Below are 27,939 nucleotides of genomic sequence, written 5' to 3' on the forward strand. Positions count from 1 at the left end.
CGACACAAAACCCAGGAAGCGCAATCGAGTCGCTCAAGCATGACGTTTCTGACTTAGAGGAACTATAACAAAACGCGCGAGTGTTTTTTCCCCAGAGTTTTGGGGTTGGTAGACATGCCAGATACCCACATTAACCTGTAGAAGCACTAACAAAGTGGAATTTGCATGCTATGTCCGCTTTAAGGAAGACACGTCCCTAAAATGTGAATGTGTGAAAGGGTTAGGTCTTCACCACATGAGTAATACCTGGACCACACACACACACACCTGTAGCTCAGTTATCCTTGATAGGAATTTAAATAGAATTCCATTCATTGTGGACAGCTTAACCAAAACCTTATCCTTAACCTAAACTATGACCAATTCATGTCTAACCCTAACCCAACCACAATTCACATTCCCTTATACCTTTACCATGACCTCAGAAATCTTGCCTCATTAGGACCAGGTTTTGGTCCCCATGAAGTGATCTGGTCCTGACAAGGTCACTGATTACACTGGTAACAGTTCTATAAAGGTACCTTGCATTGACTTACATTCATTGTTTACAGCCAAAGCAAAGCCTTATTGACATAATAAATTCCCTGGCTCCTCACGCTAACCTAAACACTTAAAGACTAATCCTATTATATACCCAATTCTAAACCCAACACTAAATTCCAATCTTAACCCCTAACAGCCATTTGAAAAAAGTGTCCTCAATTTCCTAAAATGTTCTCACTCTGTAAGATCAAGGCTCAAAAGAATCCCCACAAAGATGTAAGTACACATTACATTACATTACATTTCATTTAGCTGACGCTTTTATCCAAAGCGACTTACAATAAGTGCATTCAACCATGAGGGTACAAACCCAGAACAAGAATCGAGAAAGTACAATTTCTTCAAAAAAGCAAAACTACAAAGTGCTATAAGTAAGTGCCATTTAAGTGCTACTAAATTGTTAGTTAAAAAATTGTATTCTATACACACACACAATTGTATTCTATACACACACACAATTGTATTCTATACACACACACACAAACACAAACACAAACACGCACACGCACACACACACGCACACACACACACACACACACACACACACACACACACACACACACACACACACACACACACACCTCCCCCCTTATAGCCCCTGACATCCCAGTGCCTCGTGACGTAACCGTGGTCTTTAAAAGATGCTGGATAACAGAGCGGAGCGCACTTTACGCACCGCAGTTCCCCTCGCAGGCGTCGCCATCGTGGGCGCGGATTTACAATTGATCCAAAAGTAGCGCCTTGGACACGACAGACACCACGAACACAAAGTAACCCACAGGAAAAGAGTCGAGTCGCGTGGGATGAATAATGACAGCTTTGTGAGGAGAGGATCTGGTGCGCTCCACTGAATTTGGTGAGAAGAAGAGACTCGCAGTGCGTTAAGGTAACAGGTGGCACAGTGCGATGTGTTTGTTCGTGTCAGTTTTATAGGAAGGAGTCAGCAGCCACATGCTCTCATCATCACTGGAGGAATGTGCGCATTGAGCGCAGCAGGTCGCGCGTTTCTGAGGAAAACCAGCATGGAGATAGACTTGAGAAGGAAGCTGCCATCCATAAACTTTGCAGGTGAGCGATGTGAGCGACTCTAAAGTGCCACAGCGGCTCCAGGGTGAGGACAAGCTCCGATGAATGGACCGCAGAATGTTTTCTGGTCAGGCTGGTCTGAATTACAGCTTCAACCTGAGCGATGACCAGGAGCTGGTGGACCCGACGGCGGCCAGGGGGAACCTCTCCCCGACGGGCTTCGTGGTGCTCTCCGTCGTGCTGGGCTTCATCATGACTTTTGGCTTCCTCAACAACTTCGTCGTGCTGCTCCTGTTCTGCAAATTCAAGAAGCTGCGGACACCGGTCAACATGCTGCTGCTCAACATCAGTATCAGTGACATGCTGGTGTGCGTATTCGGCACCACCCTCAGCTTCGCCTCCAGTATTCGTGGAAAGTGGCTGCTGGGGCGCAGCGGCTGCAGCTGGTACGGCTTCATCAACTCCTGCTTTGGTAGGTTCTTTATATTCTCTCTCACCTCAGCCTAAAAAAAAACAAACACTGTCTCAGCTCATGTGTTCGAGGAGGTAACTGTGAGATGTGAAGTGTGCCACCATAATGTGCATTTTCTGGAAACAGCACTTTATAGATCAATTAAGCACAGTGGGATTTTTGCAGTTTCGCACAATTGCCCACCTGAGATAACGGAGGCAAAGCTGTGGTTGCTCAGTTTAAATAGCATGTAAAGTGTCAACTGTAGTTTAATCTCTGTTGCGTTGTATTTGATCTGGTCCCAGAGTCTTAATAACAACAGTCCCCATCATCATTATCATCAACAACTCATGATTTTATCATTATAAAAAAGCACAGGATGCTTGTATGTTGTGTCCAGCAGAGGATGGAGGTTTTTATTGCCTATTTGTGAAATGAATGTAACCAACACATTTAAGATTCTTGATGGTTGAATGACTGTCATGGGCATACACACAACATACACATCATATCGACAAAACATATACCCACGACATATACACAAAATACATACGCAACATACAGACATGACATATAGATGCAAAATATACACACGACATAGATACATAACATATACACACATAATATAGGTACATAACATATGCACACAATATGGATACACAACATATGCACACTATATGCACGCAAAATATACACAGCACATATACACGCAATAAAGACACATAACATATAGAAAAAAAACATACACAAAATATATACACAAAATACACCACAATATTGATACACTAGACACATACATCATATATATATGGAATATAGACACACAACATAGAAACACAACCGAAACAAACAGTCGTGATATAGGTCCTCTAAATGTTTTTGTTTAGATTTATTTTTAAAATAATTTTGTGCTCTAAATACACATGAGCAGTATGGTACAGTTGAAAAATCAGCTTGTCACTGCCCTCTGGTGGAGAAACTAAGAAATTATTATCTTTTCACCACCCGGCAAACACACCAATATATCTGCAATAACATTGACTGACATATCAGCCCAGATGATTTATTGCTCTAGTTCTACTCTGCGCTCTTACCCTTTCCACCTAATGTAATTCAAAACACAGAACAGGGACTAGGCTCTAGTTCAGTGCAACAGCATTACACTGTCTGTGACCTCTGTTATTGAATGGTCTGGTAAAATGTCCTTTATATACCTTGTGTGAATGAACCATTTTTTGCAAGGGCTGCCTGCTCAACTGAAACTCCCTGAGTGAATTAGAATTTGTCACACAAAGACACTTTTGCAAGACTTTATTCAGTCCAGACAGAGGTTTTTCAGTGGTTTTCAGTGTTTTTCCCTTACAAACGACTGTATAGGTAGTATGTGCAAGCGGTTTATTATGTCGTGTAGTAAGATTTAGCCGTCAAGTGGCCTCTAGTGGCTGTATTGATTACAACATCTGCCCTTGGAGGAGGTTTGGGTGGATTGTTTGACAAAGTACAAAACGTTTTCATGGAGACTGGTTCTATCCCTGTGTCAGCGATAGTCCCAAATGTTCCATTTAACTATGACCATTCCACAACTTCAACCATGTGTTTATTACTGTTACCATGACAGAGTTCCTCTAACTGTAACAAAGTAACAACCAAAAACTTTCCCTAACCCTAAACTCAAGCAAACCAGGACTGAACCATTAGCATGAGAGCAATGGTCTGGTGTTAACCTGCTGCACTTTATTTTGTAGAGACTCGTGATGGTCTTATCAGAGAAATGTGACAGTTGACTTATATGATTGCTCAGGGTGGAGGACTCATTGTTTATTGTTAAATTTTTCCTTTTAAAGACCTTCACAATGCCTTCATCACATAACCTTTGACCTCAAGATGAAGATAAGACGAATGATTTGTTAGACGTGCAGAGAGAGTATGCCTTCATCTTCAGGGTTTCCATTCATTGTTGCTGAGTTGGGGTGGCATGGTTTTGAATGCTGGAGTCGGTGCACATTAGGGCTGCACGATAGCAGGAAAACATGCGATATGCGATAACGTTGTTTAATATCGCGATTACGATATGACTTGCGATAAATAAACATAAAGGGACTCGGACGTAGGCAGAGAGAGAGAGAGAGAGAGAGAGGGACACACACACACACAGCAGCGGCATCTGTGTGTGTCACTGTATGAGCGCTGTTACTTTTCCCTCAGGTTCTATGATCATAAACAATCTTCCCAATTCTTTCATATAATCAACCACTAATATTGATGAATCTGACATAGGACAAATGTGATCACTAGAAATTTCCAAAGTAGAGTTTCGTTGGAGGAGGCGGATTTCTGTTTTCAAATTCTCTGTTTTCTTTCTATTCTCTTCTTATTCTCTTCTTCCGACAGTGAATCATTGACAGAAAAAACAGTCAATGATCTGAATGTCTTTAATTTATCATCTAGGGCAGCATGGCTCCTTCTGATTGGCCACATATGTTGACATGCAGAGCGTTAATGTGTGGCGCATGGAACACCATTTATTACGCCTACAACATCCTGCTCGCCCTCCACGATAGTTCTGCCTCATGATCAAGCTCCTGAGGGGAGCATTTGCCATTTAGCGTCCAGAGAAATCGAGCTTTCAGGCTCCTCTTGTGCGGCCCCTGTCTTGGCCACAGGCATACTGCTCAATCTCTGGAGAGCACATGCTTTCGTCTGCCCCTTCCAGAGAGGTTCTGCCTTTGCCCCTGCTTGTGCTGACACTTTCCGGAGCCTCGCTGACACTCTCTGCAGCGTCCTTGCCTGTCATCCTCTTCTAAGTAAAACTGAAACTCAATGCCCTGTGTTCGCTTCTTTCTTTGTTTTGCACTGCCTCACTGGTTAAATAAAGAGAATTTTTATGTGGAGGAATTTCCATTGAATTGAAGTCAGTGGGTTTTTATTGACTTTTCCCCTCAGGCCTGTCATTCTGTGCTGAAGGAGTCTGTTGGAGATGGTGCATATTGAGTAATGATCAGTCCTCTGAAACTGTCAGTTACCAGGCACCAATAGCTTATATACAATGAGTATACACCTGCAGATATTGCACCCAATTCAGGAGATATGAAAGCCTTGGCCTATGAAACAACGCCACACACCTACACACACATAGACACACACACACACATATAGACATTCTCCATCTTTGCACTTCTATTCCTTTTTCAATGTGATATCTATTGTTTCAAGCCTGTGACATTTTACACATTCACCAACACTCTGAATCCAGCACATTCACCTTGTTCAGTACATAATGTCCTTCCCAGCTGTGGCCTTGTTAAAAGAGCATAAAAAACGTCACTTTCCAATAATGCATGCTTGTGCTTTCATTTGTATGAAAATGACAAAGTGCTTTGGTTAAACTGCGAAGATATTGCTGTCGGACTTATTCACCACTATTCCTTTCTTCTATAAATATTCCCGCCACCGTCTCCATCCTGTTGTCTCTCCTTCAAATGAGATGGCAGAGGGGCAGCTTCTATACGTCCTTGCTGGAGCACAAACTCACACATCACATGGATGACCATGATTGATCACCAGTTGCTCTCGGGCTGCAGAAAGGGGCCGGTTTCAGACAAGGATCAATTTAGAAAAAACCCACTTGGAATGAATGACATTTACATCAGAGAGTGCAGCACCATAAGAAGTCCCACTGGGTCCTCTAAATGTCCAATTTACCACCTCAGTGTCATATTCTCTGCAGACAACCTTTTCTGTCAATCCGCCTTTGGTTTTCTAAAGAAAAGCGGTGATGCAGGATGATGTTGCTTTATGGATGGTTTCTGTGTGCTGTCTTAAACATACAAGAGGAAGATTTGTTTGTTGATCCTCTGACTTTTTATCCATCAACATCCTCATGTCATGTTTTCAATTTGTCCTCTATTGTGGTTTATGACCAAATACCTGAAAGGTCTCTTCAGCCCATAGACTGTATATAAAAGATAGAAGAAACGTCTCCACCTCCTCCCACTATCCAGAAATGATGCCAAAATATCCTGGATTTGAACGTCGCCATCTGGCGCATGTGGAGCCAGAGTCTGCATAGTAGTGGGATTGAGCTGTTGTAGCTAGGTCCTACCAATACACAATGTTTCATCCGGTTTTTATTAGCATCAAATAACCATGAAACTAATTGAAACCAAAATTACTGGAAAAAATGAAGTGCCTAAAATGACAGAAAACACCTTTGAGAAAATGTATTTAACGATGTCTTTCACTTAAGTTTGGTCCATGTCCCATCCACCAACAATGGCGGAGGCAGGATCGATGAACCATATTGCAGCCAGCCACCAGATGGCGATCATTTTCTTTGGCTTCACTTTAGGAGTGGTCATGCTGTCCATCTTTGTTAACAGTCCATGGGTGTGTTCTGAAAGTCCAAATAAGGAGTAAGGAGTTAGGAAAGGAGAACCACGGTGCGGAGAAAACCTTACTCCACTTAAACTTTGCGTCCATTTAAAAAAACATTTATAACGGAAGATACGCACAAAATGTCCGGTACTCTATGCTGTAGGCTGTGTGCTGGAAGTTATAACAAAGTTTTCTGTCCACAATAGAATGAACCGTCTTGAAAAAATATATTTTTGGTTTATACAGAGGAAACATTTAATCATCACTTGCTCACAGGAAATAACAACAAAACAGATTTAATTAAACATTAGACAAACAGGACTGAAATGTTGAAATAATATAATAATGTGAGGAATATACGTGGAGAAAAGAAAATGATTGTGTCCATTCCATTTTTATTTATTTGTGGTGATGACGTTGTGAACTATTGGTTCATTATTTTTGTTTTTTTATTGTGACTCCTGACTGGACATATGTGACAGAGATTAAATCATCATGTAAAGATTCACATCAGTTCTGGATCGGGTCACGAGAATAAAACAGCTCTTCTGTTTTTTTATATTTACGTGGGTGTGTCCAGGTGTCGCTTTAAATGTTGCTGCCTCAATGAATTGTGGGGCGACATTTTCTCCTTTCCTTTCCCATATGATCGTCTGATTTTTCCTATGCTAAAGGAGATAAGTTAGGAAGCATTGAAGCTCCTTTCCTAATTGACTTAGTCTTGTTAAAAGTAACTACTAACTCACGCTGGCTTAGTCTCCCTTCTTAGTCCAACATTATACAGCAAAGACAATCTCCTCAGTCAAATCACAACATTTGAAGCATCATTCTCTTTTGAGATTAGTTTGTCAATGCACAAAATGATATTATAACCTTGTGACTTTCCCACAAATGGGTCTGTTTTGTGCTGATATTCAGCTGGTTCAGCAGGTACAGACGTGTAAAACTGGCAAAGCATTTTCAAGTTACAGAGTACATCCAGAGTGGTCTATCAAGCACTATGGTGCTTATTACTTGGTTCCTTGTGGGGGATGTTAACATCAGGTGGTGGCTCTTGCTGTGGTTATTATATGTGTTAAACATATACTTTAGGATAATATGGACTCAATGTTTGCTCATTGTAGAGAAACAAATGGTTTCACAACTGACCGGAGCAACATTTTTAGGAATAACCCAGCATTACGGGTCATTGAAATTCTGAACATTAGAAATAATTGCATAGTTGTTTTTATGCCTCTGGTGTTACCTTTTTGGATGATCCGTCTGTATGGCCATCTGTCCCATTCTTGTGAACCCGATATCTCAACAACACCAGAGGGGGGACATTCTTCAAATTTGCTACAAACATTCAGTTGGACTAAAGGATGAACGGATTATATTTTGGTGGTCAAAGGTCAAAGTCACGGTGGGCTGACAAAACTACTTGGGCGCCTTGAACATGTTATCTCAAGTCTACCCATCGGGATTTTTTTACATATTTTGACTCAGAGATGAGCTGTTAGATTTCTGTGGCCAAAGGTCATGTTGACTTCATACAAAGCTGGAAAAAAATGTGTCTGGACTGAAACCGCACTGGTTGGTGGAGGCATACAACTGCAGGATGGTAATAGTTTTCATCTCAAATTGGTTTATTTACCACAAGCATTATGGGGTTGAATTACAAGAATCCCTAGGATTTTAAGAGGGCCATCAGAAATGCTTTTAGCTGGGGAGTGTGTCAAAAAATGTTTCCTCCAATTAGATGATTAGTGGAGGATGAAAAATGTAAATCTTCATATTTCTCAAAGGTTAATAGGATGCTCAATAACATCTAGATTAAATCGATATTAATTCCAGTTAGACAAACTAATATGATTCATGCTGCCTGCAAATGATGATGATTATCACCCTTGTGTAATATTATTGGCGTTCGGCCTCTTTTTTATCTGGTGGATGATGTGTTAAAGTAGGCTTTAGCATTGCGAGCTTGAAACATCACGATATTGAAAATGCTGCATTGGCATTACAAGTGTAAAATCCTATAATCTTCATTTTCTAATGCGAGTCGAAGTGTTCAGTTCTTCACTGTGGTAATCCTCAGAGAGGGGTCCACAGAGAGAAACATGGGGCTGGGGCTTAAGATTCTTCCCCACTGTGGTTTATCTGATCTGTTTCCCTCCAACACAATAAAACACCCCTTTTTCTTTTACATCATAGTGTACTTTCTCGTTGCAGCAAGTCAAAACACTTGTTTGCTTTCATGGGAATAGTAGACCATGAAAAATATAGAATATTCAGACTTATCCTTTTAGGTACTGTTTGGATGACAAAAGCTTAAGGCCTGATTCCACTCTTCCTTATGGATTTACATGCACACAAGATAAACTGATTAAGGGCCTCTTCTGCACTTTATGTGAGTTCACAATTCTAACTATTTATGAGTATTATAAACATGGTTGTATGGGGATTAAATTCTGTACGCCAATAAAACACCTATAACTGGACTCAACATATCTGGGTTTGATTTTTTTACAGTGAACAAAGGTCTTTCCTTCTTTTACAAGGTAACAAGTTGGATATACAGTATTTTTTTTATTTGTAATTTTCTTTTCATTGATGCAAGCGTGAAATGAGGAGAGAATGTGGGAAAGGCATGCAGCAAAAGAATGCAGCTGCTCACAGAAAAGTCAGAGGATCAACAAAGCAATTACAAATCTTCCTCTTGTATGTCAGAAGTCAGCACTCAGAAAACATCCTTAAAGCAACAGTAAACTACTTTGATAAATGAACATGAGTGCTCCTGCGTCATGTTGGTTTCTGGCATTCGCTTCTCTTTAGAAAACCAAAGGCGGATTGACAGAAAAGTTGGTCTGCAGTTTCCCAGGAAATAATACGATTTGGAAGTTGATGTTAATGCAATTATGAGTTGGAAACCTTTAAGAACAGTAACTCCAATATGACATGACAACTGGAAAATAAGAGTCCACGCTCTCTCTGGCAGCTCTGTGAGGCCATAATACTAATGCGACAGTGAAGTGATAATTGGGTAAATGTTGAGATCCAATATCTGTTTCTGAGGCAAAGTAAAGATTGTCCAGCTGGTGGTGTCAGAGATTTTGTGTTGGAGAGTGTTAAAAGGAGACGGGTCAAGACAAGATTGCATTTTGCATTATTAGTATTTGAATACATATACTAGATAAATGGCAATCCATCCAATAGTTATTTTTGTTTTGGTCTGGACCAAAGTGTTGAACCAGCACGGCTAACTGGTCAGATTCATGCATGTCTCTTGCATACAAATCAAGTAATTAGTAGATCCATCCAAACCAAGCATCCCACTGTTTGCTCTGCGGTATAAATGCTTCTTGTTGTGATAAACACAGTGGAAAGTCTTCGTAAAAAGGGCAGGGACACTGGTGGGATGTCAGATATGCTTTATCAGCCTCATCACATTAGGTTATTCTCCACAGGACCAGCTCTGTCCATGTATGATTATTTTCATCCTTAAATATGACAACAACTAAATATGACAGATACCCTGTATTTTCATTGAGACCACAAACAAAAATAAAGGGAGATGTCTGTCTTTTTTTGAACTGATCTCATTACACTTCTGCGTGGGGAGAGGCCAAGTAAGCCAACTCGCCGCCTCGCCAACACTTTTTGATCTCATTTGATTAAAATGCGAAGAGTTGGATTTCTGGAGGCTCACAGCAACAAGGTTTGAGCAGAAGTTGGAGATTTGACGTTTGGAGTTTGCCTGCTTTCTTTGTGCCTTTGTTAGTTTCCTTCATGTGCTGTACAACCACAAGGCAGATGGGCTATGTGTTGGCCCACTGTAGAGAATGTATGTTTTATTCATTTCATTACATGAACATGCATTTCTCCATGAGGCATTATATATTGCCATCTAAAAAATGTGTTTCTGCTCTATGGGAGCTTAATTGAATCTTCCTTCTGTATTAGAAGTTCTGAGCAACAGTAGAAAGAGACTTTCATGCGTTTCATTTGTCATGCTTCATGTGGTCTGCCTGCTTTCAAAGTGCCATGTTTTTCCTCTCCAAGAGATCCAGGATTTTATAGCCTCTACCTCCCCATTCCTTAAATGTCACATGGAGTATTTTGAAGTTGAGCATCATATCCCGGTCCAAGATGACTACTCCAGTTATTATTGGCAAACAGATAATGGCAAATTTTAATAGGATCATGGCACTGAAAGAGGAGAAAATGAGAAAGGAGGAGAGATCCGGGGAGGAAGATATATGAAGTGGCAGGAGGGTCAGAGGGATGAATTTGACCGGGGCTATTTCAGGGAGCATGAGTCCTCTATGAAATTGATGGTAGCTGCTGTAAACAATCGGTTTGTTGTGTTGTAATTAATTTATAAAGCAGAAACACAATAAAGAGCCTGCAGTCTCACATGAGAAGAACCAAAACTAAAACACTGTGGTGTCGGCAGCTTCATCAAAATGCATGTGCAATGTGTGCAAACAACTAACATGCTGCATGGTGTAAGCCACACATAATGATTGTAAATAAATAATTGAAAATAGGAAAATTAGAACCCATGATTCAAAACAAAAACCATGTTATCTTCTAACAATAACAAATTAGGGAGTTAAAAAAACAACAAATTAAACAGATCTTTAATTTTATTCCAAGATCTGTCTATGTGCTTAAGAGCTGGAGAGGTTTTAACTATCCAAGTCATAGATAAGAGGGGGTTAATGTGAATGCATCGTTATATCACTTATTAAAAATAGGATGAACATAGCTCTAAGTATATTTTTGCCTGAGGAAAACCAGCCAGAGGCCAAACATCGCCTGAAGCCTGCTCTAAGGCAGCTCTAATTTCAATTTTCAATCTACGTGGACAGTGTTGTGTAACAACTACGTCATCACAGGTTTGTAGTGCTTCGTTTTTTTTTAGAATAAGCAGCGATTCTACTGCACAGATTAGCACATATCTGCTACTGTACCATGGCAACTTCTGTTTACTACATGTGGCAATGACAAATCAAACACCCTGTGACATGTTCAGCATGTGCTTCACTGCATGTATTGATGAACAAGATTTTCAGCTTTGCTTTTGAATAGCTTTTCTTGAGAATTGTGACCAAATGTAATGCTTACATAATGGTCTTAATGACCTGAATGTGCATTTCTGGTGAACTCAAGTGTTTTTTCCGAGAGCTCGCAGAGTTGTGTAAGCGCTGAACACGAGTGTGTGGCAGAGACAGTTTAGCCCTCTCCCCAGTATATGCTTCTCTCTGTGGAGCTTCCAGAGTATGATAATTAATGCTGCATATGATTAATGCTGTTAGTTCTGGAGGGGCAGGGTATCCACACTCTATTGTAAAGATGTTAGCATGCTTATGTTAGCATTAATATCAAAGCTTACGGAACTGCTAGTGTTGCTGTTGACTTCATAGATTGTACTTAAAGAGGAATGATGCGTCTCCACTTCCTCCCACTACCCAGAAATTAAGCCAAAACATCCCGGATACGAATGCTGCCATCTTGTGCAGAGTTAGTGCAGTAGTGATCATGGTATGTAGCCGTGGTATCAAGGTCCTGCCATTACAAGTTACAAGTTATTAACTAAAACCAAATGTCAGAACTAGATAAGAACTAGTCTGCCTGGAATGACAGAAACCTTCTTTGAGATAAAAACGTGTTCTATGGCTTTTTGGTTTGTCCTGTCCACTGACATGGAGGGGGCAGGTGGTGATCGAGACACTTTGGCTTCTCTGTGGGGAACCTTCATGTCGTCCATCTTTGTTTAGTCTTTTTTCGGGGCTGCAATTTGGTGTTCGGTGTCTTGTGAGCCAAATAACATTGCTGCCCACTCACACTCCTCCTTTCTGTCTTTCTCAGGTATCGTGTCGCTGATCTCTCTGGTGATACTCTCTTACGACCGCTATAGCACTCTGACAGTTTACAACAAGCGTGGGCCGAACTACCGCAAACCCCTGCTGGCTGTCGGGGGCTCTTGGCTTTACTCCTTGTTCTGGACAGTGCCCCCTCTACTGGGCTGGAGCAGCTATGGCATTGAGGGGGCAGGGACGAGCTGCTCTGTATCCTGGACATCTCAGACGGTCCAGTCACACGCCTACATCATCTGTCTGTTCACCTTCTGCTTGGGTCTACCTGTCCTGGTGATGATCTACTGCTATTGTAGGCTGCTCTGGGCAGTCAAACAGGTAGAGAGACAGTAACAGTGTGTGTGCTTGTGTTTATGCCACTTTTCTGTAAATGTGTCACGTGCAACATGCAGATGCACAACAAGGCCAGATCCAATGAAGAGTCTTTAAAGTGTGATTTCACCTGTAATCTTAAACTGAAGTGTCTCTCTGTGAAAATTATAAAAATGCCTTTAGAACGCAGTTGCAGGGTGGTGGGGCTAGGACTACCAAAATCCTCCCGCCATCTCTCTCCCAAATGCACACACACACACATCGCAAACACACACAAACGTACCAATTAGCTTGCTACGGCAAAGTTATCTAGGTTCTGCAGTACTCTAGAAGCACACAGCAACAGAAATGTCGCATGAAGTAGAGGCTTCTTGCCTCCGAGGTTTCCTGGTGGCCAAGACCATTGTGATCCGTGCCAAATCCCAAATGAATGGCTTTACGCAAGTATTGGCTCTGCAAGGTCCGAGACGGTTTCAAACACTGGGTGGCGTTATGAGCCATGTTCAACCAATAAAAGTAGATATTCATTTTACATATTTAGGAATAAATGTGATTTTTAAACCAATATTGATGTATTTCATCAAAGAACAACCATAAAATGTCATTTACAGCTGAAAAAACACATTGAAGTACAGTGTAACTTTAATTTGACTTACCAGTATGTTGAACAAATTGGCAGTCAGTAATGCAGAGGTATCCAAAAGTCAAAGGCAAAAATTATAAATGGGTAAAAAACTTGCAAGGAAACCACTGGAACACTGAAAAAGAAACTGACGAGGCGAACTGAACCTGAACCAAGAGAGTTAACAAGACACAGGGGAAACTAATGGAGGCGGGGCAGGTCACCAACAAAGTAGGGAAACAAGACAAAGATGAGGGAAGTAAGGTTAGAGAGACAAAAAAGGGAAGAACTTTCAAAATAAAACAGGAAATAATGGTGAAATGAAATAAATCCAATAACCAAACAAGGAAAGCATCAAGGTCAAAGTCTATAAACACAATGAGTCAAAAATAAAATGAAAGAATGAAACAGTCAACCAAAGGTTCTAAACACATCACTAGTCCAAGAAAGTGTCAAACCCAGAGGAATAAAATATGATCTCTTTTATTTGTCCTGCCTATTTCTCCTGGACACAACTGAACTCAATATTGTGAGATCATAATGCAATTTATGCCATTTACTCATACTTTAATAATACTTCACAATTCAACTCCTGAAAAAGCAAAAGCATTTTCAAAATCGAAATGATCCATAAATAGGCGGCCTGCATAAATCACTGCAGTCTCTGAATTCCAGTGCCTAGTGAGGTGCAGGGTAGTGGCCTTTAAGTGCTACTCTTGTGTCCATAGAAGCAGAATTATGAAACGCAATCATCAATGTATTACACGCAGTCTTCACACTTTCACAAAGGTCTATGAGTTGAGAAAAGGAAGCCTGATGCCTGAATGCCTCATTTTTGAGGAGGCCTCTACACACCCGATGCTGGTCTGAGGGGTGATGTAAACAGATCTCTGCCAGTGTGAGTCTTTGCAGGCCCTCAGGAAATTGCAAGAGCACGATCCAGGTTTTCGTGAATGTGGCCTCTCCCTCCCATCTGGCCCTGCTTTTACAAAGTACAGGCTGAGGAGGAATTTCAAGAAGGCTCTGGTCTTCTTGGGGACTAGGACATATCCAGAAAATAGGCACGGTGTTCCTGTCCTCATCCAGGCCCACAGAAATAGCTCCTTTCTGCACAAGCTCCTGTGTCTTTGTTGGAGGGAGTGTCCACCCACTCCTGGGAGGAAATGTATTTTCCCTCACACGACACACTGAAGGAAGCTGATGTAACTGCAGTGGTGCATGCAACTAGCTGAAATAGCTTCAAGCTAGAAAATATACACCTGAAAATGCCATTCTGCCCATAATATGCCACATGGGAAATGATATTGGGACCTTGTCGATCATAGTCAAATTCTGGGATGCTTCAGACACCATCTCCCACACAGATGTGAGAGAAGCTGACAGATGACATGATGTGATGACGCAACATCATTGATATTTTCAGCACAGTTATAATGAAGTGTGACTGAAGAATTTGCCAGGCCAAATACATCAGCAGCAAATGTCAGGTTTGAATGACAGACTATGAATCAAGGAGCGATCCATCGCAGAAAAGTTAGACCTGCCAATCATCCACTCAGTGATTAGACTTGAGTGCAGCGCAGCCAGAAAAAGTTCACAGACATAAGATGTTTTCATAACCATGATTAAAATCAATGAAACTCAATTTACCCTTTGAACTGAGATTGTATGACCGTGTATTAGTACTGAAGGAATACAAAATCTTTGATTCCGAGAATAAAATTGTAATTAAATGAGAAAAATAAAATTTTAATTAGGAAATAAACTGCAATCATACAAAAACCTACTAGTTTGGATCAACTTCCCCCTTGCCCACTTCGTAATTGGTCTAACCCTCCCGGAACTATTGAAAAGGTATTCGTGCCCCGTGGGGAAGTCTTTTGCCCGAACACCCTGGGAGAAAGGAGAGCAAACAGAGGTAAGTTAACAGCATACAACACATCTCAATTTTCCAATACTTGTCACTTTATAAAAAGTCTCCATTACTGAGCAATTCCCCAACATTTCGAAGATTGAATACATAATCAAAGTGCGCTCTGTGTATTTTACAGGCGAGCGACCCCGTGCCACGACCACCGCCCCCCATCAAACAAACTATAAATAAATATTATTTTACTAAATTACTGCGTGTTAATTTACTGTTCACCAATTTATCTATGATATTGTGTGTGTCCCAAATATGCATATCAAGAGACATGTTTCAATGAAGTTAAACAATTAAACAAGTATCTAGTAACGTCGAGCCCTTCGTTACATAATCCCTTTTGATTTTTTTTTTTATTATAATACGAAATAGCATGAAAGAGTGTTGCAGCTGTGGCTGTTCCTGCACAGACTGCTCAGCTGCAGAGGATGTTGGTTGGTTGGATGTCGCTGCTCTTATTAGCTTAAGGGAGATGCCGGAGGCAGATGGACCATATGATGGTAACTGAGGCACAAAATATCTTAAACACGCAAAATGAATGCAAAGGCATGCATCAGTTCCCCACATAATAACCCAGGGACTGACCTGGACACAGCAGAATGATTTTTTTGTAAGTGGATCCAGCTCAGTGGGCAGCAAGAGATTAAAGAACTGGACTTTTAGACATCCTCTCGCCAAACTCTGTCACATACATTTAGAGAAGGCATGGTGATAGTGTTTTGAGTTTTAAGGAATGAATTTGCTTGCGTTAAGAAAGTGAAATCCCCTGCACTCATGTGACTTAGGCTGTTTAATCCTTAAAGCCGAGAGGGTTAGCAGGGCAGGGGATTATCACAGCTTTCCACAAACAAAGCACATAAACCCCTCAAAGATCCTCTTGTTTCTTGCCATTATAATCCAGTGTTCCTTTTTTAAACCCCAGTTTTAAAGTGTTATACAAATTGAAGATTATTAGAACATGACACAAACACGGCGTAATAAATAACGTTTGCAAATTATAAGAAAGAGGAGGAAATGTTGCTGGACTCTTGCAGCTTGTACCCACTGGTATTAGTAAGAAGCTTTTCTGTAAGTCACATTAGCTGAATTAGTTCATTTTCATTACCTGAGTAAATCAAATCACACACTAACCCCCTCCTTTGTCAGAAGTACATTGTTGAATCTAATAACTTGTCAGATGAGGAAATCAATAACCTAAAATTGCATGATTATTCTCATTGAGCAAAGGAATAAATCAAAAGCTGAAAGGGGCCGAGTGAGAAATGCGTGTCTCACATCACTGCTCTCAACAGACTGTGAATCCACCAGTTGTTTTAGAAAATGATTTCATTTTCTGATTGCTTTATGAAACAGCCAGATTTAAAGCATCCGCCCATTCCAACTCGATAGACCTAATCAACAAACAAACAAGACAGAAAGCAATTTCTTTACATGTTAAGATAAAGCATATCTCAATATGTCAAAGTGTCTGCAAACACCAGGCCCAGATGATTAAAGTGATTCAGTATATGCCCAAACACCATGTTTAATACTACAAAGCATTCCCCTCATAGCCGCCATTTATTGCCCATTCATCCATCCATTATCTTTACTGCTTATCCTTTACGGGTCGCAGGGGGCTGGATCCAATCCTATACTATACATTCCTGCAGAAATATCAAAGGAATGTTACAGAGCCTTGGTCCTCAGCTATATTCATTTATTTACATTATATTTTATTTTTAAAAGGACAGATTCACATTATTTCAAGGCTTTCTTAAAATAACATTCACTTTCAAATGTATACTGACACTGAGTTTTTGTTTGGCCACAACATTTCCAGTCCCTTTTTTGTACACAAATGCATTTTCAGGTTCTACCAACACTAATTTTAAAGGCTTCAATTGTTGGAGTTACACAAATCAAGTGTACTTCAAATTGGCCAATTGACTCATAACGACAGTGTGTGACAGATTGAAGCAGTAACACAAAGAGCGTGTGTCCATTTCTGTAGTGAGTGGTTGAAAAATGTTGTGTCACACTTCAGCCTCTACATTATTATGCTGATAGAAAAACATGGCTCTCTTGTGATTTGTCTTGTTCAGACATAAACATCTATATCAAAATGATAGCGGGTGGTTTTATATTAAGCCCAAAGGATCTGTCCTCCGAGCAGCTACAAGAATTCTGTAGGGCAGTAGGGAAACTAATCCCCCCTCAGCAAATACATGCAGTACATGAACATCAGTTCCAGTGAAGTCAACAACACTCTGCACATACAGAGCAGACTTCTGGTGGAAGCTGTAGCATAAAAAAAGTTTGCATCACATCCAAAGAAGATTACGATCGGTACGATCATAAAACACGCAGCGGACACCTGAGCTGTATAGTGTCTCAAATCGAGACATTCACATGTTCTCTTAAGATTTATAACAAGCACAAAACACACAGATATTACCTCCAGATTGACTGGGGAAACAAAAAGACTAATCTGCGAACTTTTACATCGATGAGTTAGGACATCAAGGCACACAAGATGGTTTTATTTTAGAATTTAACATTAGCATGCTAATTTAACATTAGCATGTTAGCACTTGTGGAAGAATAAAGATTGTCTTCTACACACCTGACTCTAGACATTAGACTGCACAACCTTGTTATTCTTGCTGCCTTCAAATGGAACTCACAAGGTTCTTTTTAAAGGCAGCATGATACACAGATGTTAATGAGTATCCTAGCAACTGGCAATGAGTCACTGATTTGCGGCGTGAATGAGACGTCTGATTGCAATCAGCCAATCAAACCCCACCTCCTCCATGTTAGTGAATGGAACATGGACCAAAATAGTCAAACAGCTCAATAAATACATTTTTCTCACAGATGGTTTCTGTCATTTCACATAGTTCTTATCACACTGATGTTTGTTCAAGTGTTTATATTACCTGTAAGTTTGGATTCAATTAGTTATTCGATGATGACGGTGTGAAATGTTATGATTGACAGCTGAGACTGAGACTCAGATTGCTTGAGATACTCCATCCCCTTGATCTCTGCTGTACAGACCCTGGCTCCAAGATGGTGGCTTTCATATATTTTGGCTTATTTCTGGATAAGGGGAGGAAGTGGAGACGCGTCGTCCATCTTTATATACAGTCTATGGTACCACCACTCAGCCTTGCTGCTAATGTGTACTAGTGACCACTCGTGGTATTCAACAACAGAAATCCCTGTGGCCCACAAAACATGATAGCCATAGACCACCATTAAAAGAGCGACACCTTGTCAATTAAGGAACTCAAACTGCAAACAATTAACTGTAACTAATATGATTTTTAATCAGTGAAGTTCTTATAGAAACTATAACTTCCCCATAGTATAGAAAAGTCATTTTTATGTGTGACATCACCCTGATGTAAAGCCTGTGAGCTGATGGGGCCAAAATTTGAAACACTAATGTTCAGCTGGCCAACGATGTGGAAGCAAACCCAGAAGATGGAGAAAATATTTGGCTTATGCTCTGAGAAAGCAAATTTCATTCATGCCACCGAGGGCCATTTTGAAATCCAGTATCCAGGTCACATAATGTGATGCACATAGTAATATCACACGACCATCTGTTTGAGTAGATCAGTATTCGTAAACAACAAATCCAGTCTCACACCCTATCTGAAGATTTTTGGTTCAAACATTTCCTTGTCTATGTGCATTTTAACATGAAATATTATTAATGTGAATAAGGTAGCAGTTTATGGACATTAATTTGTCATTTTTTAGAAACACATTTTTAAATACATTTTCTATTGGCCGGGCAGCAAGTGCTTTTCCAATTTCACAATTGTACAGTTTCAATTGGCTTTGGATGATCACACCACAATTAACAAGTCATTGTTTTTACACAATGTTTATTATTAATGCACAATAGAGCAGTGAAAAGCAGGAACTAATGAAAGATAATACTACACTAATGAAATTCTTGAAAAGTTGTGTTGCTTTTTATTAGCAACACAACTTTTCAACATGCTGATGGAAGTCCTTGAATGCACAAATAAGCAGAACTCAGATTGAAGTCTCAAAATGAAGTTAATGTGATTATATTTCCGGTTATTTATCAGCTGCTGATAAAGAAAAATCTCGCACTCTCGTTCACAGGTGGGTAAGGTCCGTAAGACAGCGGCCCGGAGGCGGGAGTACCACATACTGTTTATGGTTCTGACCACGGCCGCCTGCTACCTGCTGTGCTGGATGCCTTATGGTGTCGTGGCCATGATGGCGACGTTCGGCCCACCCAACATCATCAGTCCCGTGGCCAGCGTGGTGCCCTCGCTCCTGGCCAAGAGCAGCACGGTCATCAACCCTCTCATTTATATACTTATGAATAAACAGGTGAGTCGACAACAGAGCTGTGATTTTTCAAAGAAAGTTTAGAAAATCAAGGACAGTTTGACATGAACAACAGCTTTATTTACACTGTAGAAAAAGACAAATTACAACAGCTGAAATCATACAAATGGTCTATTTAAATATTAATTCAAGTGTAATTAGAAGAGAATTCACTGACAAATCAAAGTCAAGAAGAACACCCTAAGGCTTTTGGGAGTGAAACACAACCTTCACTCTTACCATGTTCGGATATGGATGCTTCTTTTTCTTTTTTTTTTTTTCTTCCTCATTTTAGGAATACCGCAGAAAGCCACAGCAGGGAAATGTAGAAAATAAAAAAATTGAGATGTAGAACAATCCCGCAGAGGCAGTGTGTGGTGCAGCGGTTCCCACAATACTGAATAATAACAACACATGAAAAATAGGCCTCACGGGTAAAGAGCGGAGAGACGGAGGCTGAGAAAGAGAAAAAGAGAGAGAGAGAGAAATGTAATACAGTGTCTCCGAATGCGTTTTCTCATCTCGCCGCTTCCCCACTTGTCAAAGTTAATGTCACTGCCATTTCCTGTATTAAATACTAGCAATAACATCGTTGCATTGACGAGGATCAAAATTCAATTACGCGCCATCTTAAGCATCCCCGAGAGAAGCGGCAGCACCTTAGAGGTCCTGCGCTTTCCCCAACGCCTCATTCTGAGTTCAACTTGCTCAGCTGAAACATAATTAATAAAAGGAATTTGGCACCATATCAGAATGTGATGAAGTTGCCAGGAGGCATCGCACTCACTCAACTGCTTCAAAAGGAACTAGTTCTGCCTACAGGTGGATGTGATTCCACCTCCACGTTGCCAGATTTACCATAATTTTACTCTCTGTACAATGCATGATCAATACTTTCCATAATGAACCAATTCCATTTTTTTGTGACAGTGGTAGGAGTTATTATATTCCTTGTAGTAAAAAGGCTATTGATCCTACGTCTGTATTTACACTTGTTGTGATGATGTCTGGGAATATGGATCATGCGTCTGGTTTTACGTGTTATCACTTATTCATAATCGACGTGGTTATTGTTTAGGTATCGTTATGGTTTTCTTGTATAATAATTTGTCACAAAATAATACAATAATCCGATCCTTTCACGCCTCTGCTAGGATACTTCAACGTTTCCCATCTGGCAACGCCTTCCCCCCCTTTTCCAAAAGCATGCACTGAAATATGTAAAACACCACTTAAGAGAAAAAAAAAAATCTTATAGTACAATCTCCTCTCACGACATTAATGACAATGGTGTCTACTCGCAGCACAGTACAGCACAGACAGTTTAAGACTCTTAGCCCTGATCTCGACGTGCATGCTCTGTGCATCGGAAAGTGATCAAAGTTATTAAGAAAAACACATGTACAATATGTTCAGGGTTTATGCACCTTCAGTGTGTTACAATCACAAGCACTAAAACATCTGGATACTTGTCTCAGAACCTACAGCAGAGCTGAGACCCTGCATGGTTGTGAATGAAGGCTGAAATCTTTCATAAACCGTTTCTACTTTTTAAACCTCTGTTACAGTTGCTGACTTTACTCTGGCCCCTTTTTTTCTTCTAAGAACATGCCTATATAATTAACATGAAAATGGGGCTGGGTATCAAACCTTTGTACTTATTGCACTCTGAACACAATGAGCCAAACGCATCTATCAGAAAAGTGGGCCAGGGTGATATAACCCTGAATGCATTATAATGATATACACTTGTTTATACCCTCTATACCGTATATACTCTGCCATATGTATTTCTGCACAATTTCTACTGAAGCAGCTTCATCTTTGATCATTAACATCATTATCGAAGCTGCTGCAAATCAATGAGAACAGCTTTCCTGGCAATATTTGATCGACAGAATTTTGCATCAATGTGATGAAGAACTTGAGCCATGTATGTAATTCACGGAATTATTCAATATTGTCCGATTGTTTCTTATACACAGTTTCTCAATTAAATTTCCAAAGAAAATTACTAGATCGTGACACACAGAATATCAGTGTTTCAATAGTCACCCTGAAAGATACTTATTAAAAGTTGGCAACAAATATTTGGGCAACTTTCTGTTTCTTTTCTTTTATCAGGTTTGACTCGACTTGTAAAACAGTTTAAGTATCAGCACAATGCGTTCGTACTGATACTGTCAGATTTTGGATGACACCAACCCCAGAATCATCTACATGCTACAACACATACCTACCTTCTTCAACAGTCATAAAACTATTCAAAGCAACATTTCTGTGACGAAGTTTTCACAATCTTTCACCAAACCACAACCAATGGCACGAGCACATTTTGTAAGATAGTACACTTAGTAGTAAAAATCTCTTGTATTAGGCAAGATTTTTGACCCACCGACTGCATATTTGCAGTGAAAAACACCACCAAGCCTCTTTTCCACACTGAACTAATATCTCTGGAGCTTGTCGCAGATGTGGCACTGCCTCACTGTAAAAAAAAAACAACAACTCCTAGTTGGAGACAAAGCAAATCTGGTGATATTACTGGTTCAAATTCCTCTTTTATACTCATCTCCACTATGAGCTGTGGATGGGTTCAGACCAATATTAGAGGACTCAGAAAATATGAGACATTTATAGTTGTAGGAAATGAGCTTCATGCTGTTACATGACAAAGAAATATCCCTGCAGCGAGCTGCACACAGAGACCATACTGCAGTGGTGATCTCCACCCAGGGTTTGGCCACACAGTGGTAAAATTACATTCAATAAAAGAGTGAACCGACAATGAGAAAACAGGGGCTGGTGGTGATTGCTGAGGCAGAGCTGAGACCCCTGATACAGGTCAATTCAGCAATATCGACTGCTCCGCACATCTCATGGCAACCAGACTCCACGGAACCGGCATCCTGCCACGGTGTGTACTGCCTGTATTCGATCCAGCCACGAGGCAACCCGAGGGAAGTATTCAGTTAAGCACTAGGCACAGGTTTACGGCGGCTCTGAGCACCTGTTTGTTCCGCAGATCCATTTCAGCCCTGTTTACATTGATTCAAATACGCCCTCAGATAAAGTAAAATATGTTACGATAGGTAGAATGAATACAAAAAGAAGAGCAGCGCCTTCCAGTGAGCTTTTAACTGGCAGACAGGCTATTGAAGAATCATCCGAAACACGTGAGCCCGAAGTGACAACCTGGCGATTGTGAGTTAACATGCACGGGAAAGTGGTTTAGTTATTAAGTGTAACCATGTCAGTAGTGTGAAATTAACCCCTCAGGACGACGGACAACTTCTGATTTCACAGGACAATACCAGAGGAATGTCAAACAGGAACAGCTGCTACAGAGCAATGTACAGTACCATGACTGATGTGACAGCATGACTGTCTCTTTGGAGACGCATTCTTCTGCATGTGCTGCTGAATATGTGTGTGTGTGTGTGTGTGTGTGTGTGTGTGTGTGTGTGTGTGTGTGTGTGTGTGTGTGTGTGTGTGTGTGTGTGTAAAACAATGCTGCATTCGTGACATTCAGCGTGGATGACGCCCTTGCTTATTCACAACCCTTTGGACCAGTAGAAGGAAAAATAAATCACAAGTATCCACCGTTATAAACAGTGGCAATTCCTTTAAGTGGAGAACCACCCAAACTATTGAAAAAACACACATTTTACACCATTGAAACACACCCAGTTATTGAAAACTCACGTGTCTATCTAAAAACACTGATCTGTTGCTACCCTAGTCAGCTCCACAGCTAACGTGGCTCAGCTAAAGCAGAGAGAAATTTTCATATCCACATCTTGGAGACTCTTCCTGGAAGTCTCTGGTCTAGTAAACCATCTTGATGAAGACAAGTTCTTTCTGAAGCCTCCGCATTGATCCTTCCCTGGAGTGGTATGGCTTATGTTCTTCGTGGGTCTAATTTGAATCTTGTAAGCTTCAGCCTCCATGTCTCCAGTGGTTTTATTGCACCTCTCCCTTAGTCAGCCAGAAAAAGCCAGAGTGTGTGTGTACGACAAAGAGGTTCAGGTTTCATATTTCAGATGTCACAGTTGACGGTGCTGAAGCCTGGGAGAGTGACCCGTCCCTTCCTGCGGAGGTCACTCTCGGGGCCCATGTTGATCCGCTGGATCAGGTTCTTTTCATATAGAAGGGGATGGTAGGCACCCAGTGTACACGCAGCATCATAATATCGCTCGTGGTAGTGGCACAGGTCCGTCTGCCTCATGGAGGGAATGTACTCGTACACATGCACCTGCTCGCAGAGCGACATCATCAGGAGGATTCCTGCAATGTGAAGACAGAAGTTCACATTTAATTAAATAATTTCATCATTTACATTAAAACTTGTTGATGGCTGAATCCATCAGCCTCTGAATTCCATTTCTTAACTTTCACTTTAATCCACCTGAGTTCATCAGAGCAGTATCCTCTGTTTTAAATCAACATTATGTAACTTTTACTGAGCAACAGCGCCCTCATTTATTCTGTTGGGCTTGGTGTCTGAACATTTAAGTGTTTTTTATGTAGAGAAAAAAACTAAAGTCCAGCCCACTTAATTGAAACACAACTAAACAGTGGATATTAGCCATTATCCCCGGCTTCCTGAACCAGAAGAGCTGCCGTTGTAACAAATCCACCAAACCCTGTTCATAAATCCTCACATTTCCTCTCTGAATATTGGAGATAAAAGCTGGTTTTTAATGACTTCTAGGTCTTTTTAACTGATCTACAGTTCAGCTTCGCTCTTCAACTTGCTGGTCCTGACTCTGGCATTCAGTCAGTTCCACGCAAAGTTGCTTCCCAACACAACCACAGTCTGATCTGCTGTGGCTCTACTGGAGTAGTTGGGAGTTACACGAATTCTTCAACAATTTGGCCAATATTCTTATTGAGTTCTTGCCCAGGTTTCACATTTAATAGATTTTCTCAGCATCTGCTACAGGCAATCCTTTGAAAAAAGCATTTATCACAAAATCCCCAGTGGATCAGCACAATGTCCAAAGTCAAGGACGGCAGTAAGACCAGGATTTCGCAGGTACACATGCGAATAGAAGTGCAACTGTTCAACTGTGCTGAAAAACCCCAGAGCTTGCATGTTGAGAAATACCTCTTTTAGATAAGGATAAAAACAGAAGTGAATACATAATGTATGAAGTCAGTGAGTTATGCTGCCTCAGCAGGTGCAGCCTGGTATCTTTCATGCCCGCTGATAGTATGCTGCCAGCACAGATAGATGTTAAGGCTCCCACATACATTTCATTACCTTTGTTGTGCTTCATTCCAGCTTTCTTTGTACTTTGCTGGTCATTTCTGTTTATCTGTTTCTCTGGTGATTGTTATTCTGCTCACAACCCTCCTCCTCCTCCTTTGTTATAACATGCAGCACAAAACACCAAGCAAAATGATTCTTGCACAATGTGCACGTGAGTCGCGTAAGCATGCGTTGTAAGCCGCTTCTCCATGTTCTGTTTCCTTGAAGATATTAATTATTTTTTCTTTTCTAAAACTCAACCAGAATGGCCATTGGAGAGTGCATGTAGCACAGACAAGGTTATTTATTATCGAGGGCAATATGGCTCCATCTGATTGGCCAAATATATTCACATGCAGAGCGTTAATGCATGGCACCATTTATCGGAGGTCAAGCTGACTTTTGCGATGCGTATATCGCGCAATGAACTATGACAAACATTTAACATGTTGCATATACATGTAAATACATACACCATGGAGACAGAATGTACTAACAGCTAACAATTTCCTCTTTTCACAACCTCTAGACGTGACAGATTTTTTCATATAAAGATCTCTGCATTATTTGTTGAGTAATTCCCCAAAATGTAAAAAACGCCCATAACCCCCTTAAAATATCCTGGATACTGTAATCTGATCTGTAGTTGTTTGCATAATCCTGCTCAGTAACAAACAGATAAACAAATGCACATACAAATATAACCTCATTGACTGAGGTAACAAATGATTGATTGTAAAAAATAAATTTAAAAAAATCACCTAGCCTTTACAACACGGACGCATTAAACCAGTGGAATTGAAAATGTGTTTTGAACATTTGTACTTTGGAATATTATTTTTGACTCGGTCTAAAATCGGTTTACTCGGTCAAGGAGGTTGTTTTCATCTGCATTTGTTAGCTCGGTGATGCAAAAAACATTTCCATGAATTTTTTTCTGGGTGACTGGCACGATCCAAGGAAGAACCTTATCAATTTTTGCGCTGATCTCAATAAACAGGCGGCTCCAGGATTTTTTTTTAATTCCCTTTCCTGAAGATGGTATTAAGATAGGTGTTTGGCACATGTAGATAAGCCACCACAACAACACAGCAGCACTCAAGTAATGTAAGTAACTGCAAAACACAGGTGCCCATACAAAACTCAACTCTAGTCGTTTTCACTATCGTGTCCCGTGTCTGCTCAGGTCGTCAGTGATGAAAATGTCCCACCTTACGTTGTACGAATGAACTCTGATGCAACACAAATTAAAAATAGATGACATCATGACTCATTCCCTTACACCGACACAAACACAAGAGCCGCCATCAGGCCTTTCCAGCTAATGTGTTAAATGATGAAGCGTTAAAGGCCACTCACTCAGCTCAGCCAGTGCAACAGGCCATTAGCGTAATCATCACTACCTGTTGACTGAGGACATGGGAGTGCACTAAGGGAGGATTTCTGCCTGAAATAACTCTGCACAGACCTGTACCAGCACCAGTCTCTCTAGCACGGTGAAACATAGGCCATTACTTCCCTGAGGACGTTAACAAGAATGCTCAGTTTGGTGGGGCAGCACATTATGCTCACATTATCCTTCTTTCCCTCTCCCTCGCAGTTCTACAGATGTTTCCTGATTCTATTTCACTGTAAACACTGGTCAGCGGACAGCGGCAACATCTCCGCTCCCTCCAAGACCACGGTGATCCAGCTGAACCGCAGGGTCTACAGCAACACGGTGGCATGCACGGTGCAGATCTCCACCGACGCCATCAACCAGGGCTGCAGCACGACGGCTACCAAGCAGACCACACCCCCCGGGGTTAAGACCTGAGCCCGGATATCCTCAATACAACAAACACTGTCACCATGAAGCACGAAAAACTACACTTACAGCGTGATACAAAGTGAGATGTGGATGCATTTAGACAGTCAATGTACTTTGTGTGAGCTTGTGTTGTACAGTACAGAATCTTTTTCCCGTGTCCACTCAGTTTGAGTTTTTATACACGAGGTTTTTTCATCATTTTTATGAAATTGCCTGTACATTTTCTTTAGTATCTGCTAAGCACATTTACTGTATATAATAGAAACAGGGTAAAAAAAATGTGTTTCTACAAATATGTCAAAGGTTTTATGGTTCATAAAATTCTTGTTTTTTAAATGATTAATGATTAAAAGATTAATCCTGTTGCACCACATTAGATGGAAGGTTTCAAATCTGTTTTTATTTCTTTCAAACCAGAACGTTTTTATCATTTCTATGATTTCAAATATATATTTTACGGTAGCTAAATTCTTTTCTTTAAATCCAGGATGCGTTTTGTTTTCAATTCATTCTTTCCACAGAGCAAAAACCCTATGTTTAATCTCTGTTGCTGTTCAGTCAATTCGTCAATGTGCTGCTGTAAATGCCAAGGCTAGTCAATCATAGATTTGTGCTGCAATCAGTGTTTAAGTGGATTGATGTATTTGTCTTGTAACGTCTGTCTTTTCTGCCTCGAACCTCTGTACCGCTCTGACTGTAAATACCCAGAAGCTATCCCATAAAGAACTGCGGTTGTCTTTAAGTCTGTGTATATTACTGTGAAGGTAATCATTCTGCATGTAGCCAGTAATTTGTTTTATTTCTATTTGTGTGTTTGTTACCAGTCTTTTGATAAGGTTACTTTGTGTTGCATGATTTTTTTTCTTGTACATTCATTTTTAGGGTATATCAGATTTCGTGGCGAGAGAAAGACATTTACTTTAAAGAGCTCTACCCTCTGTAGCAGGGACTGGTCACATCTTCAGTGTCACTGGGGAGAGGAAGAACTGTGGCCGACAGACTGGAGGCCATGGGCGGGCTTCCATTGTGGAGCTTTAGTTCAGTGAGACGACTGACCACTATGACCATGACAGCTTAAGGGAAGGGTCTTACATGAAAGGGGGCGGTGCCAATTGGCTCCGTTATCATCAGCTTATCACAGGAGGAGAGAGATCAGTTGGGTGAAAATGTGATGAGTCACTACAGGCGTTGACACCTATGGGTGTCAATAGCTAGAGCCCCAGATGGTTTATAGTCTTGTCATCTGTCATTCCTGTCATTCATTACAGCTCGTTATTGATCAAAAACTATTTTTGGATCCTGTGTGTGTCAAGCTGCGGAGACTCTTGACGGATTAGTCGTTGCACACACGCCCAACTGTGACAACGACTCGATGCCTTTCATGACGCACTACTCGTGCG

The 27,939-nt window shown here is 40.8% G+C and overlaps 2 protein-coding genes across 3 annotated transcripts in view; one reads left to right on the plus strand and one right to left on the minus strand.

Annotated features, from left to right (window-relative positions):
* Nucleotides 1–1,674: 1,674 nt before the first annotated feature.
* On the plus strand, nucleotides 1,675–27,097 carry tmtops2b (teleost multiple tissue opsin 2b). Its single transcript, XM_034573717.1, has 4 exons — nucleotides 1,675–2,041; nucleotides 12,251–12,576; nucleotides 19,245–19,478; nucleotides 26,330–27,097. Exons 1-4 carry the CDS (start codon nucleotides 1,675–1,677, stop codon nucleotides 26,543–26,545), a joined length of 1,143 nt encoding a protein of 380 aa, XP_034429608.1. The 3' UTR covers nucleotides 26,546–27,097.
* Nucleotides 22,960–27,939, minus strand: part of st6gal2a (ST6 beta-galactosamide alpha-2,6-sialyltranferase 2a) — a 61,129-nt gene continuing 56,149 nt past the window's right edge. For both annotated transcript variants that reach the window (XM_034573716.1, XM_034573715.1), the window contains exon 7: nucleotides 22,960–23,762. In XM_034573716.1, the coding sequence (XP_034429607.1) occupies nucleotides 23,515–23,762 (248 nt within the window). In that variant the 3' untranslated portion in view covers nucleotides 22,960–23,514. The remainder of the gene's footprint in view (nucleotides 23,763–27,939) is intronic.

This window comes from Hippoglossus hippoglossus, chromosome 21 (genome assembly GCF_009819705.1).
Source record: "Hippoglossus hippoglossus isolate fHipHip1 chromosome 21, fHipHip1.pri, whole genome shotgun sequence".
NCBI lineage: Eukaryota > Metazoa > Chordata > Actinopteri > Pleuronectiformes > Pleuronectidae > Hippoglossus > Hippoglossus hippoglossus.